Genomic DNA, 16,563 nt, shown 5'->3' with positions numbered 1-16,563 from the left:
TCCTAAGAAGAAGAAGAATCTGTGTGAGGACTGACAAATTGAAATTTGCCCTCATGCGTTATGCATGAGATGCGAGCAGGGGCCGCGCTCCCCATGCGCGTGTGCCTCATCGCTTGCTTAGCTGTGTCATTAAGTGTTTACCATGCAGAAGAGCTATAGCCATAGGGATAAATACCCTGTTTATTTCCACTGTTTCCATAGTGATGATCAAACAGACCAAATGTGATTAATTGCCTCTGCACAATGTGGACTGGCATATAAAGGAGCCCTGAGTTTATAGGGCTGTAAAAATCGTATTTATTGGTAAAATATGATGTTTTTCTTTTTATGTTACTGAATATTCTTTGCTTTATTAAAAACAAGCAGCTGTGATTTCAGACGGCAGAGAGAGGTCAGGCGCTCGCTAATGGACTGGAAGAGATTCATACTCAAATCAAACAAATCAGGTGGAAAAACCTCAAAAAGTAACATTTGCATCCACACACACACACACACGGTCCGGTTGTAAATTAGCTCTCTCCTGTCTTGGAAAAACAAACAAGACAGCTTGTCTGTTTGCAGCCCATCGCTTCGCCCGGCATGGACAAGAATGACAAGCCTGCCTCGAGGAATCCGGATGCTTTTTGACCTGTGAAACACAGATAAACCCAGGCGAGTTCGATTTTTAAATCTTTAATTTAAAGAAAAACAAACCAGGGTGAGAGGGGGAACCCGAGAGATAAAAAATAAGACGATTTCAGATTAATGTGTTCATGGTTTTGCAGAAATCAAGTCGGTTTGAGGAGGATTAAACAAGCGGAGATACTAAATCCCTCAATTTTGGGCCTGGACCACATCTTCTGCTCAGATGGAAATTAAACTCAAACTTTTAAAGAGAGAAACTGAAACCATCAGATAATAAGCTCTGCTTTAATCATATAACCCTTTCATTGCCAAGCGTTTGTTCATTTGCCGTCACTGAGAGGCGGATACAACTCCCAGCACAAAACATTTAATTTTTATATAACTTTATGTACATGGCAATGTTATTATGTTGTTTTGTAACTAACTGTGTCTTTGTGTAAGAGCGGCAAGAAGAAAACTGATGTTGACAGAAAGATGTCAGTCCTCTAGGGAAATTGTAATCAGACGCAGCAAACAAGCTGAAGTTGTGCTACTCAGATGCATTGTTACAATAAATTTAAATTAACAATATTTAAAATCCCTTAAGAGGAACTAATCTCCAAATCAACTTTGTTTTGAAGATGAAACTTAATTGGACTTTTACAGTGGCTTTTTTTATCTTATTGGGCAAATTGTGATATTTTTGTGTAAACCGTATTAGTGCTGGACTCTTGTGTAGAATAAAAAAATAAAATAAAGTCTGGAAGCAGCAACATATTTAGTCACAAAATATAATTACGTTGAGGGGTGGGCGATATGGACTTAGACTATTATCGTGATAATAAAGACGATATTTTTTTTTTTGTAGGTGACTGTACAGCTGTAACTGCAATATTAACGCCACAAACATAAATACTGTTCTTGAAAAACACCCATTTGAAACACTTAATTAAAAAAGGTTGATTTATATCACTGATCTGCACACAGTAACGGCATTTAATCATTTCAAATTTATTGATACTCTTAAGGAACTAATAGCAGATTACAAAGCAAAAATAACATTTCCGTTCATACCGTTTTTTTTTATATTTCCAGTCAATAATTTAAATTTATCAGAGAAATTTCACAAAATTTTCACGATAAATGATAGACGATACGATAAATGCCCTCCACTCGTCCCCACTTTGACCACACCCCTCATTGTATTTTGGCCCCGCCCACTTTTGGGGAATTTTAACCAATTTTGGGGACGGGGTTTTACTTTTACATGGATTTAGTTCCACTTTAAAAGCATTTTTCAATAAATATCAATGCATTTGAAAACATGATTAAACGCAGCTTTGTGGTAAATATCACACTTTTTATTTTCATGAAACTGCTGTCCCGATGAAGTTTATTTTGAATGGATGTTTAATTATTAAGTATAATTATCTAAATGCAAAGAAGTAAGATTTTTTTTTATTTCTGTAATGCCACAAAACGTTGCGATCAAATGACAATAAATGACTCTCAACACAGAGAAATACAATGGTATCATTTAGATAAAAGCTTATAAATGTGCTAAAATGGTCCAGTCAAAGCCAAGACCTAAATCCAACCAAGAAATTATGCCAGTATCTGGCAAGGATACGATCTCCATTCAGTCTGACTGAGCCAGAGCTGTTAATCAGAGAAAAATCAGCCAGAAATGACAATCGAGATGTGAAAAGCTGGTAGAGACATTCCCAAGAAGTTACTTCGTTACTGCAAGATCTCGTTATGCCTCGACTGGAGGAAAAAAAAAAACACGTCTGTGTATAATTTAATTTATCATTCTGTTTTTGTCTCTTATCGGTACACCTCAGTGTTTAAAGCCATATATCTACAAAAGTTTCCCGAAGAGAAAGCCTTTCATAAACCCTCAGGCGTCCTTAGTTCCTATTAAATTTGTAGAGTAAAAGACTTTTATCTTCCTCCATTTCTCCCAGCTACATGTTTCAGTCTACATCTGAGCTGAGAGACATGGGTCTTATTATTTTATGAGCTGGATCTCTTTCCCGATTGTCTGGGCCCTGTTGCAAGTTTGATCCGTTCAGTTGGCAGCTTGTGCGAGCGAACAGCAGGTGTCTGTCAGCGCGTCAGGGAAGAAGTCCTTATTCTCTGCAGATCGACTCCTGGCACACTGCTGCTGCACTCAGGCTTCCTTTGCAGAGGAATGCTGCTGCTCTCTTTGTTTGCTGCAGTCTCCTTGAATGGCCGTTCTCTTCTCTGATGCGACTTTCCAAGCATTGTCGTAGAACCTGCTTAAAATATGAACACCAGAAATCCAGTAGGTTGCATTCAGTAGGTTGCAGATAATTTCTACAATTAAGCACTCATCATGTTTTAGAGACGTTTCCTTCTCATCTTCGGGTAAAATGCATGAAGTCAGCTTAGCATCATAAAGCTAACATGATTGTAGCCGCGGCGCCTACCAGCCTGTTATCAGCTGCGTTTCCATTACATGTGCATAAAAATTTGTCAATATTCCACTAATGTTAAAAAAAATACAATATTGCAATTGTGGCGTTTCCACTAAATAAGAAACACAATTAAAGCCACATGTGAATAAGTTTGTTCATGTGGCAAGTCATTAAAAGACATGGCGTCCAACATATAGATTCATGTAAAATTATATATACTTAAAAGAATATTTTCATGAAATATAAAAATTATAAATTTATAAATTGCATTTCAATTAACCAATCGATTGCGTAATAAGTGAAAATGAGCTTAATAAATTCCATTCTGGTGATCAATATTTTTATAATCATTTTGTTTATGGTTTTGGTTGTATGTGTGTCTTTTATTCCTGTTTTATTTATTGTTTTCTAAATTATCTTGCAGTTCCAGTGTTAAGTTATTGGTCTTTGAGAGGGAAAACCATATCACTTGAAAATGGTCTCAAAACATTATTATTGTTTATCACAATAGTTTCAGGGATAATTTATCGTCCAGATAAATTAGATATTTATTAATCGATATCTAGTGAGGATCGTCTAATCCTGTCTGAATGCAGACTCATCAGTGTCGCTGACCAACAGTTTCATCGACGGTTCACTGAGGTGCAGACAGAGTTGTACATTCAGAAAAGCAGTGAGGTGAGAACACACCCCTGTGGGATGCCAGAGCTGATGCTGCTGTCGGTCACTCAGGAATCCGGTGATCCACTGACACATGCAGTACATCAAACTTCAACAACTCACATCGAGATAAAGGACTTCTCTGCACATCATCCTGTTCTCATAAAAACAACGGTGCCCTTTCCATTTCCATAGTCGGAGGCAGACAGCCTACGTTTGCAGCTTGACTAATTAGAAACAAAGTTCAGCCGACAGCCAATTAAGAGTAAACAAGCGACTGAAGCTGCAAAACAGCTAAAATAGCTCTTATTTGTAGCTAATGAGCTAAACTGTTTTTCAAAAAGAGAAATTGTACCAACGCAGTATGATGTTTTAAATTATGCTAACAACTGGACTGCTGAAAAAGGAGCAAAATTAGCTTTCTGTGTTGATCCTGAGGGCTAATCACTGAACTCAGGGAAACGGACAGGCTGAAAACCTTGCCTAACCTTCCCAATCCCGCCTCTATGATCTATAATTATAATAACAAATGGACTAATTAGCCAGGCCTGATGTGCTTAAGTAATGTAGAGGTGATTACAAGCGACCGGCAGGAACAAGAATTAAAAAAAAGAAAGACCGATGAGATGGAGAAGAAGAAAAAAGGAACAAGTGGCACATCAGACCTTGCTGGAACATTGAATAAATAAAATGTTAGGAGGCTGAAGGAAGATTCGCTGACAGGAAGGGTTGAAGCGTGACCAAAACATGACAGAGAAGGTGCAGAAGTCTGAGGGATACAGCCCCAAACCTGAATAAAAACAAGATGCCAGTCTGTTTCAGTTCTCACCCACTGTCATGTGCGAATGTGCAGAGTGAGCGCAGACATTACTGCTGTTTATTCAAGCCACAGAGTGTGAAACATGACACTGAGCCAGGGGTGAGTCTGGAGCTGCAGCATGCTGAAGAGGGGAGAATAGAGATCTGTTTCCATCACTTTACAGGTCAACTATAACCTTTATTCTCTACACAGTAACCCAAAGCAAGGATCCTGTTATCCAACTACTGCTTTACATTTATACATAAAAGCCAAATTTTAAATAGCTGAAATAAAACACCGCAACCAAAAACAATAAATGCAAATAAAAGCTACACACAACCCAAACACTAAATGCATATAAATATATTCATTCCATTCAATTATGTGACTCTTTTTTTTCCAGTTTCTATTCTAAGTTTTATACAAATCGTATCGCTATGTATCGTTACCGCCACCATCACAATATATATCGGGATAAGAATTTTATGCAATATTGCACTTTCCTAATATTAAGGTATTTTTGGTATTTGAACTTTTAAAATAAGCAATTTTATGGGTTTGAAGTAGGGCGGTAACGACTCCTCAAATTATTTGAGTACCTCGATTATTAAAATTTATTTAAATTATGTTTTATTAATTAGCGCACCGTATTCCGGCAGGGTGATTATTTATATTCCGCAATGTTCTCACTTCCGCCTACGAGTTGTTGACAAAAGCTAAGTGCTAGCAGCATAACGTCCAATTTTCAAGTCCAGTCTGGGAGGATTTTACTGATTCATGATAATGTCTGGGCTTTTATAGTTTTTCGGGGGACCAATAAGCATCCTTAAAATAACTGGTGCGATGACTGGAGTACGGCGGCTTTTCTCCTCCTGGAGCTGCTGCCTGGTGGCGGTGAAGAGCGCGGCGGGTGTACCTATACAGGTGAGCGGATAAACTGAACACGGCGGGGAGCGGTTCTGTAGTTGATGTTTTCTGCAAGTGTAGGTTTATGGACGAACCGTAAAATACATGTCATATCACCTCGGTCTCAACAAACGGGTGGTGGAGCACTTCGTGGCAGCACATAACTGGTAGATGAGTTTGTTTGTGTAACAACTGAAGGAATCAAATTCCGTCGCTAACATGAACACAAAGCTATAAAAGTCTGGGCAAGGTGAGAGTTAATTTATTAAATTGACTGAAGATGAAAACAAACTAAAAACTGGAGTATAGACATTTTTATAAGCGTATTTGTGAGTCTGCCTCTTTATTATTGAATATAATTTCAGATATTTGTGCAACTTTTCTTCAGGTTAACTTAGAAAGTGAGCTATTATTATTATAAGGTAATTTTCTAGACTACTAGTATTGGTGGTTTTTAGCGGCTGTGGTCCTTGACCTCCATGAGTACCAGAGGTTTACCGTGTAAAATAATAATAAACATGTTGTAACAGTCTAGCAGCAGGAAGAATAATTGTTTTTCATTGTTTCATAGCTCAACACATAAAGAATGTAAAGGTCAGCCAAGACACACAGCTCTAGTTATTAGCCTATGAAAGGAAATCAGACTCGACACTGTAAACCCAGCAGACCTCACAGATGTATGGCATCACAATCCAAGTCCCAATAACCTTCTCCTTCTAGTGTCTGCTTGATGTGTCCTTCCTGGTCATCAAATACGCGTACCACTAACGAACTGGTTCTTGGTTTTAATGAATGTGGGTAATGGACAGTCTGGGCCTGATTGCCCTTATCTGCAGACTAATGATTTCCTGGGCTCTTTTCAATTATGTTGGGAAAGAGGTCACTAAAAGGTTTGTTTCTGAGCTCAGCCATTCAGCTTCATTAAAGCCTCGGTGTGTATTCATTAACACCGCAGTCATAGGTCCCTGAAGTGTGTGCTCTGCTTCGACATTTTCTCCTTTACAAATAGATTAAAAAACGTATTAATCCTGCTCTAACAGTTTATACTTGATGAGGCTTTTGGCAGATTCCCTGCTATTAATGATTTGGCGCTTTGTTGTTTGGGGATGTTGGGGAGACATTCTTGTTTTTTCATCAACATCTTGCATCATTTTTCATCTTTCTGCCTTTTGTCAACAAACGTTGTTGTAATTCATCTAGATTTTAGCCTCCTTTACTTTGATATCCACTGCTAAAAATATTTTAAACCTTATATAATTTGGTCTAGTTTCTAGTTAATTTTGTCTTATCTTGAGATGAGACAAAACCAACTTGCGAGTAACTTTTCAGCAAGACGTAGGAGCTTGTTTTAAGTTAATAATTCCTTAAAGTTGATGAAAATGTTCTACTTATAAGTGAAATAATTTTCCAGTGGAACTAGTTCTCAATATTATGAAATTATTGACTTAAAACAAGCTTTATATATCTTGCTGAAAAGTTACTTGTGATTTAGTTTTTTTATTCCAAGTGCACTAAGATATTTCCACTAGAAACTTGACCAAAAATATTTGGTAAAATTTTTTTATTTTTTGCAACACAAAAACACAAAATCTAAACTAAAACACAGGAATCAGGGGTTAGTAGTTAGTTTATCCAATTAAAGAGGCAGTTATTATTTTGATAGGGAGTCTGAGATAATTGTGGCCCTTAACCTGTTCACTGGATTTTATTTAGGGCTTTCATGGTAAAGGGGGATGAATAATTTCCTTAGAGGTCACAACCATAATATACTTTTTTTTTTAATTCACCAAGTAGTGCACACAGAACAAACATTACAGACCAACAAATTAGTGCAAAATAACCGTATAAGAGAACAAATAACGGCAACAAAAATGTGAAGAGTCATGAATGCTCTTATAGTTTTCACTATCATTTTTTCTGCAAATGTTGTATCCATAAAGTTTGGATATAATCTTGAATTTGCTTGTACAAGACATTTTTAAAAAGCACCAGTAGCAGAAAACGGGTCAGATTAATTCATTTGTCATCGGCGTACCGACCGATGGCTTGTGCTTAACTTCAGACGAGGTTTGACACCAGGCTTTACGAAGACGAAGCAGAGGCCGTAACAGCTTCCGAATGGAAACTTGGAGCACGCTCATAATAATCTGTAGCTGCTGACTGCACTGTTTGGAAAATTTTCTATAATAAATTGAGCAAATTTACTGCTTGCTTGGTAATTTCCCAGAATCACCTGCTACAGATCACCATGTGTCAAATCCATTTAATTCTGTCTTGCTTTGGGTGTAAATACACCTCCTTAAGTTGCTCCCCGTTGTTCTGGGAGAGTTGCTCTGTTTAGTTTCAGCTTTTAAAGAGCCATTCCTCGCAGAGAACGACGCCAAACCCCAATCAGCTCGTTGCTCTTTGGATTCATAGGTCAGGCAGATAAAATATGCCTCAAGGTTGCTCATTACTCAGAGCCGTTTTGCAAGCCCCCAAAGCTTCCTCTCTGCACCGTCACCAAGCGTTGCAATTCACCGACGTGTCGTGAGCTCCATTTTTATCTGTCACATTCGTTTGCGTGTGATGGCTGCTGATGCGCGGCTCATTAAGGATTCCCTCCCCGCCGCCTCCTCCCGCCGCCGCTGCTGCCGCCGCCGCGTCTCCTTGAGAAGCTGCGACTCTGACTCATGTTCGTCCTTGACTCACACCCCAATCTCGTCTTCCCAGGAGCGTTTATGTATCATCCGCTGTTTTGATGTTGCTCTTTTAGTTTCTCTTGTTCGTTTTCTGTTTCTGCCCTAATTAGCTTCATGTCATCGTTCACTGATGAGCTTTCTTCTCCTCTTCCGTCTCCTGCAGGAGCTGGTGGGCAGCAACCCTCCGCAGAGGAACTGGAAGGGAATTGCGATCGCCCTCCTTGTCATTCTGGTCATCTGCTCGCTGATCGTCACCTCCGTCATCCTGTTGACACCAGGTACAGCAACGGGCGGGGGTGGAGCCCCGCCACAGCGTGCGCTCCACATCGCTCTGTTTACACAGCAATTGTTATGCACAGACATGCCCATTAGAGTTCACAATCAATCTCCTCACAAACAATGCAGCGAACAAAGTGCCGGCGTCTTGCTGACTCGGTCCACTGAGGTGTTTACACTCGTCCTCCCTCCCGGTTTCCACGTGAACGCTTTCCCTTTAACAGATGTAGTCAAGGTCAGGGAACTTCATTAAGCTCAGCTGGTGCAGCATCACTTCCTTCCCAAACAAGCCCATGTGCCTCTTTTGACTGAGTTGCGTAATTTGGACGGATATGTCTTTGTTTAGTTGTGTTAAACCCTCTGAGTTTCATTTGTGGCTGACCTTGAGTGTTTTTCCTTTTTTATAAAAGTTTAATCAGACGACCATCTGTCTGCATTCAGGCCCATAAAGCTCCTGGATACGGTTTTATGCACTGCAGGAGTCAAATCAGGTTAATGTGGCCTTCATCGTGCGCTCACTAGAATTAATTTACAATGACAGTAAGCATAAAGTGACCTTGTTCGTCCACAAGGTCACAGCGGCGTTTCCGGCAGTGAAGTTCAATCGTTCTGGAGAACTAAACGGGAAATGGACTGAACTTCCACAGAACTTTTCCGGTCGTCGCGACCTTTCACCCTTAAACACATTTATATTCAGATGAACTGGATCTGAAACCTTTTTCCCCACTAAGTGTTTAACGTATTTAAGTTAAACACTTAAATATTAAAAGTGAGTTTTTGCTTTATTTTTAATTTTATGTTTCTGGAGTCCAAATGCTCCAGATTACACATCATTATAAATTATGGTTTCTATGTGGAACCTGACAGTTTTTATTTTTTATTATAATGTATTCTATCTGGATGTTTTCTATTCATGTCTGTCTTGTTCTTTTATTTATTTTTTTAAATTACATTATATTCAGCCTGTAACATCTGGCAGGGCCATAAACATTTAAATTAGGGTTGGCTGTAATTGGGTGCTTTACATTTGTGCTGTTTAAAATATTCATTAATGCACAATGTCCCTCTGATACAAATAAACAAACAGGCTCATGTATATTTTTATAAATATACATTTTGAAGCTTTTGTTTTGATAATATATTGACAATGACATGATGAAAGTTTGTTTTCTCAAAGACAAACTTTAATTTTGTAAACACTTAGCTCTGGAACTGGAAAATATTTTAAATATCCAAAATAAAAGACACCAAGATTAATAAATAAAATGGAAGAAAAAAAACACTTGCAACCAAAATCATAACCAATTATGACAGCTCTGTAAACAATTATTTTGTTAAAAAATATTAATAATCGGACTGAAAATTACACTGAAAAAATTAGAATATGAAATCAAGTTAATTTGTAATTAAGTTTGTTTATTTGCACTTGATTAACATAACTTAATAAACTTAATATATTTGAGAAATTAACAACATTTTTAAAGTTGGATCAACGGTTTTCTTTCTTCAGTGTACCGAGCTGATTTCAATTTATCACACGATTAATTGCTTATGTTATTACAGAATCCTTTAATTTTTAAGATCTTGAAACTTGACTTGGTAAACTTGTGCAAAATTCAGAAATTAATGTTGGTCGACTAACCGTTCAGATTATTGGTCAATGAGCGATGAAAGCTTTTATGCTAACAAAGATTAACTAACAGCTGCAAAAAAAATCTAACTTAATAAAACCTTTTTGTGCATCTTTACTTGGTGGAGTAGTTCCAGCTTCCTGTTATTTCCCTGCACATTCACACATGTTGCGTCCCAACAGGCGAGCAGTGCAGTTAGCTATTTTTTTATTTATTTTTACCTCGGAGTGGCCATCTTTCCATTATGCCTATCTCTATTTGATACAGTAGAAACTCCCACACTTCCCGTATCTGTGCTTTGCGTCTCTTTTTTCAGTTGTTAATCCGTTGTTAACATCTCGTATTGTGATTTTCCGAGCCGCCTTTAAACGCAACATGAACGCCTGTTGGAGGTGTGTGTGTGCAGGTGTGTTTCATGACGGCAAACGACGTTACACGGTTTCCAAACTAACCGTTGGAAGTTAATTAATGCCGCTGGATGCAGATAATGTGAGCTAAATGAATTCTAGTAGATGTTAAAAGGATGGATGCTTTTTCTTGAAAATATTTTTATTTATCAGAAGTTGACCAAATACACAAATTGGTGAGGGCGTCAATGTTTTTAAAGAGATTTTAAAATTCTGTTTTCTTAACAGTTTCTGGAAAAGTATACAATTTTCTCTAATATTTTTCTGGATAAAGATGGAAAATATTTAAAAACAATATCCAACTATTGCTGCCCAGTAGAGCTGCAATATTTTAGTAATAATGTTGTATTTAATCGATTATTCTGACAACTGATTGAGTAATCAGATAAAAAATATTGGCACATTTTGCAGATTTCTCATTTAATCATTGAAGTCTATTTTGTAAATATTCGAAATGCAGACAAAGCAGGTGAACACATGTTCTTTTTTAGATATGAAAATAAACATTTAATGCCTAAAATGCAAAAACAAATCATTCCTTTGAACGTTTGATCATTTGTGGCAAACAATCTGAATCTGAAGCCAAATAAAGATGCTTCCAACATCAACATGTGAAAACCTCAGACATTTTTTCTGACCTGTTGACTGTTTTTCAATTAAACAATGAATAATTGAACAGAAAAGTTGCATCGTAGGAGAAATGAAGCGAAAACTCAACTACTTAAGGAGTTCTTTATAAAATATATTCAGTCAGGAGTTTATTTTTTAATCTTAAATGCAAAATTGATATGTTTTCTGTACAGTTTTGACCCAAACACAGGAACAATGCTGTAACATAATGACCGTAGGCTGGATCAGTGGTGCAGTTAAAGTCTGGGTTTAACCCAGTCAAAACACTGAAATGTTGCTTTAAAAAAGGCAACGCGGAGATGAATGTCTGCAAACGTTAATGAGCTGGAGCAGCTTTATAAGAAACTGGAGAAAAACTCCTGCCCTGCGATGTGAGGGACTGATGAAGTCAAACAGGAAGCAACGTGTGAGAGTTATTGCTGCTAACGACGCGCTGCTGGGTGAACTGGGTGAACTGGTTCTGTGGATGCCAGCTGTTCGCTCTGCTTCATCAGCTCCTCCTTTTCTTTTAAAGATGAAGTTTCTTTTCTGCCAACAGTAACTTTTAGGATAAGGAAAAACAAAATGCAGTTGTTTTGTTCTCAAGTATTCAAATTACTTTTGAAAGGATGCTTCTCCCCGGAGCCAATGCTGATCTCCAAACATGCAGCGGCAGAAATATTCCTTTCTGTGTGACAAAGGAATATTTTCTGGCTCCTCTCTGTGAGGAAATTATCTCCGCCACTTAAAACGAGTGTCTCCCTGTGTGGTGGTAATTCAACTCCTTTATTCTCATATTTGCTTATTCACCACAAGCAGAAAAAAATGTGGTTCCAGTGAGAACGAACGCTTTATTTACAGAATATAGCTAAAGAACGACAGGCCCCCCTGTTGAAATATGAAGAATCCAGTTTTCTGCATGAAGCTGTTGTAGGTTTTTATTCTAAAATGTGAATTTTTCTCATTTTAGTTGGTGGGATTGTTGATTGGGCTATTTAAAACTAAAACAGAAGACATTTTGTTTTGAACCAATTGTAAACAATAAAAGCAGATTGTTTTTGTGGGCATAAGGAAAGTGGGCTTTTAGATTAGGTGATTTTCTTTTCCCTTTAATACAAACATGCTTCAGAGCTTTAAAATTGCAGAAAAGAAATTGAATTTGTTGTGCAAGTGGACCCAAGTGAAGTATTACCTCACAGTTAAAATGCTTTGGGGATGATTTTACGATAAAAATGCTGAACCACTGTTTATTCAGTACATCCTGTTTAGCTCCAATTATACTTGAAGAACCATTTTAGAAACAAAGGGAGGAAACGTTGAGCAGCAAATTGTGGCGTTGCTTTTTGTCTGAGGAGTTGTTTCCACTCAGTTAAGGGCTTAGCTTGATGGATGCTCCTCGTGCAGGTTGGCAACCGGTTTCTAAGTGCACCTGACAGCCACTTTGTTCTCCTTCACACACACACACGTGTGCACACACACATTTCGACTTTTGAGCACCACCACCTCCTCCTTCTCTGACAATGTGCAACTTCTATACCTAAGAGGTTACTCTCTTCTCGGCACATCTAGGTCATACGTTTGCTGCCACTTTGGTTTTCTGACTGACGGCGTGCGGCTCAGTGAAACAGCGACATGCAGACAGAGTGAAAATAAAACACCTTTTTAGATAAACTCACAAAAAGGGGAAACAGTAGCAGGGTGGTTAGCTGTATAGAAAGCCCTACAAAACTGGGAAAATGAGGCAATGTTTTGCTAAATTGACTCTTTTGAGCTTTACGTCATATTATAATGTTATTCCCTCATCAAAAACCCGCCTGGAGTGTTGCCTTGATTATTTCATGCGGGTTTGAGAAGCCTTTAGTCTCCATGGGAACCAATCAGCTGTACAAAACGCCTGGGTGGACCTAGCTCCGCCTTACACAGCAGCTCCTTCAGACTAGCCAGCAGCAATTAGCTGCTAAAGGAGGCTAAAAGGATTTTATCACTTCGTGAGGTTAGAATTTGAAATATGTAATCATATGATGCAGAATCTACAATAGATAAGACAACTTTAAAAATATCTATTATGGTCTAAACACAATTCTTATGACAGACTGGATTATATAGTTTTTCTCTTCTCACCCTGTTTATTAACCCAGAAAGTACGTAAAGTCCCTGCTTATTATTTTCTGTGGAACCTAACTCCAAATTATTGATGGAAAGTTTGTCTATTTGTGTATTTTTTTCAGAGAACATTTCTAAAATTTTAAAAAGAAAATGCAGCTAAAATAAGTAGCCTCAGAGCTACTTGGCTAGCATCTGCATGGGACTAGTGGGGCGTTCACACCGAACGCATCAGACGCTTCGGGTCCGACGCTTCGGGGTCCGACGCTTCGGGGTCCGACGCTTCGGGTCCGACGCTTCGGGGTCCGACGCTTCGGTTCCGACGCTTCGGGGTCCGACGCTTCGTGTCCGACGCTTCGGGTCCGACGCTTCGGGTTCGACGCTTCGGGTCCGACGCTTCGGGTTCGACGCGTGTGCACTTTGAAGTCAGACACTTGACATTTTTTGCTCTCGACAGCGTTGAGAGGAAACTCCTTGGCATGCATGTCCTTCAAACTCTTCCACCGTCTCCTGCATATTTGTCTAAATAAATACATCATTTATTTAATGTGACTCAACATTTTTGCTGGACGGATTCGAATAGCTCAAATGTGGGGAAATATTTTCAAACTTACCCAACATTCCAACTTCCTCGCGGATCCTCATCCATGTCAGGTCCTTTCTCTTCCTGTCATAACTTGATTGGTCGTAGATTAGAGGACGAGAGCAAACGGCAACATTCAGTTTACCCACCATAGTTTTATTTTTTTTTCTGAGAAAATGCACCAGTAGGTGCTGGTTGATGCTCCGCGTTGAGCAGCGAAGGTTCAGATTTTTCAACTTCAGCGTCGGACGATGAAACGTGTCATCGACGCTCCTCCACACAGACTTTGAATGTAAACCTGACGCTCAAATTGCGTTTTGTGAATGCAACATTAGACCCGTCGTTTTTTGTGTAAGGAATTAAATGTTGTTGCTTTTCCATCAAGCCCACATCTTCCAGTTGCTGAAATGTTACTTTTTAATCACCTTTCAGCAAACATGTATCGTATCTGGAGATTAGAGACAGCAACTATAAACTACTTACATTAACCGATTCAATAAATGCAAGAATATGAATGTTTTGTCGTTTAACAGTCAATTTATATCTGGGACATTTGCATGTAGAAACTATTTTCTTGTAGCAAACAAAGGAAGTTGAAATAATTGGTTCTTAACCAGATGAGCCCATAATAAAAGATTTTAATTTCCAACAAATTAGTCCTTGATTTACATGATATCATTGCAAGAAGCTTTGAATGGATGAGATTTTAATGAAAGCCAAAGACAGTTTGATGCCATTGAGAGGTGGATGTCAGAGAAAATAAGAAGATAAAAAAAATCTATAATTTTTGACTAAAAGTTGAAGTTTTTAATAAAATATTACAGGTTGAACTCGTTCTGAAAACTACAGCTTCTTTCTCTGCCTTCTCCCTTCGCTCTGAGTGATTTTATGGAGCCGAAGATGATATGATGAGCATTGATGGATGAAATTAAGCTGAAATAAATTGCAGGAGGCACTTTCGGTAAATATGTGCGTCTGTGCTGACAAATAGAACCCATCCCAGTTTTATCAAAAGCCTGAGGGAGTTATACGATGAAGCCTTTGTTATTATGCTCGTGTGTGGCTTCTTCTTCTTTTATTTCTCATATAAGGTATTCTTCTTTGAAAGGTGAACAGCCTGTGGGGAGAAAGTTGTTAAGATGCAGTTTAAGGTAAAAAATCTGACAAAAGGACGTTATAGATTCTCTGCTTTTTGTTGTTGAGAGTTAAAGAGAAATTTGCTTCCCATCTCTGTGGTCTTTTTCTGTTTCACCGCCTGCTTCAAAAAGCTTTTCAAACCACAAAACCAGCCCTTAAATTTAACTTAACGGTTTAATTATCAGAACAGCGACTTTATTTTGCCCTTTTTGTTGTATTTATGTGACAAATGGAAGATATTTAATTATATTGTAGCGCTAAAAGTGAAACAAGGACATTAAATTAGGTTTGGCTTTAAATTTGAATCATTAAAAGGTAAGAAAAAGTAGCTTTTAGTTATTTATATTCACTGCTCTCTGCACCCAATTTTATGATTCAATCTAAGATTCTAACTGAGCAAAAACACAGATTTATAATATTTATGAGTCTCATTTTCATGTACTAAAAGTATTTTTAAATTCTTAGGTGTGAAGCAATAAAATGTTGTTTTTGGGATCCATCTGTCTTTGTTCTTATTCTGTCAGTAATAAACTTTAAATCTGGAAGGCGTATCAAATAATTAAAGACGCAGGAACACAAATATTTGTTTTTTTTCTCAACATTTCTTTTGCCACCACAAATAAAAACATATCCATGTTTTTATTCAAGTCAGCTCCTCAAAATGTTTTTTACTGAAGATGTTTTATTGTTGCAAGTATTAAGATAAAAATACATTCACTTCAGAGTAAAAAGCAAGAGTGTCTTGCTTTTTACTCTGACCTGACATGGATTCACACGTGTGAATGTTTCATTTAAGAGTGCTTTAAACCTCTAAAGATGGATACAAAAGAATATTTTTATTTTAACCTGTAAGACATGCCTAATAGATTCTCTTGGTTACCAAAGAATCTGACTTTTTGTGGATAAAATCCGAGCTAATCAGAATTGTACCTCATCCCATCCTGCTACTTTTCTGCATGCTAACGCCTACCTGCACTAAAATAGTCATTTCCTTTGCAGGTGAAGACGACCGTCTGGCTCTGAAAGGCAAGGTTACGGTTGGAGACCTCTTTCGAAAAGAATTCAAGGTTCATGACCCAAACGCCAAATGGATCAGCAGTAAGTTGCTCTTATTAATCTTTATTAATAAGTGATAGGTTAGATAATCCTGTGGCTCCTTCAAAGCCAAAAATGAAACGCTTCTCATTAAGAATGAGAATAAAAAATGAGTTCTTCAGAAGATTTTCTGCTGGTTCTTATGGCTCAAAGCAGCTCTTTGACAGAGACAACCTTCACATTTAAAACTATTTAACACATAAAAGAAGGTCAACAGAAATAGTAAACGAGGTGGGAGGGGTTCTTCAGTTGAGCAGCCAAGAGTTGGGTTGTTTTAATGGCCTCATTAATTATGCAATGAGTTTTGTTTTATGTTTGGTAGTAAAGTGGCTGAGCCACCAGGAAATGTTGAAGGTGGATTGATTCAGTAAGTGATTTGTAGGCCACAGTTAAAATGTCCTCAGTGATATAAAAGCTTTGGAGTTTCCTCACCAAGTGGAGGCGCTATTGTGGGATGAATTGTGTAAAATTCACATTTTGCAGGTGTTTGTTCTTCTATTTGGGTTTCTACTCCTTCTAAAAACAACTCAAACACTTAAAAACAAAAAACTTCCCAGTCATCTTTTTGGAAGCAAGTTCATGTTTTTTGGTGTCTGGAAAATGAGGCATTTTGAAAACCTCTGGAATATAAC

General features: G+C 37.9%; 1 protein-coding gene across 1 annotated transcript in view; it reads left to right on the top strand.

Moving 5' to 3' along the window:
• dpp6a (dipeptidyl-peptidase 6a) overlaps positions 1 to 16,563 on the top strand; it is a 119,669-nt gene that overhangs the window by 35,212 nt on the left and 67,894 nt on the right. The window contains exons 2-3 of the mRNA XM_015016739.1: positions 8,254 to 8,368; positions 15,836 to 15,934. Coding sequence (XP_014872225.1) covers positions 8,254 to 8,368; positions 15,836 to 15,934 — 214 coding nt within the window. The remainder of the gene's footprint in view (positions 1 to 8,253; positions 8,369 to 15,835; positions 15,935 to 16,563) is intronic.

The sequence above is a fragment of the Poecilia latipinna genome, unplaced genomic scaffold (assembly GCF_001443285.1).
Source record: "Poecilia latipinna isolate Pla-1442-1.1 unplaced genomic scaffold, P_latipinna-1.0 Scaffold74, whole genome shotgun sequence".
In the NCBI taxonomy this organism is placed as follows: Eukaryota; Metazoa; Chordata; class Actinopteri; order Cyprinodontiformes; family Poeciliidae; genus Poecilia; species Poecilia latipinna.
Note: the sequence above shows the minus strand (reverse complement) of the source record. Positions and strands in the feature narration are given on the sequence as shown.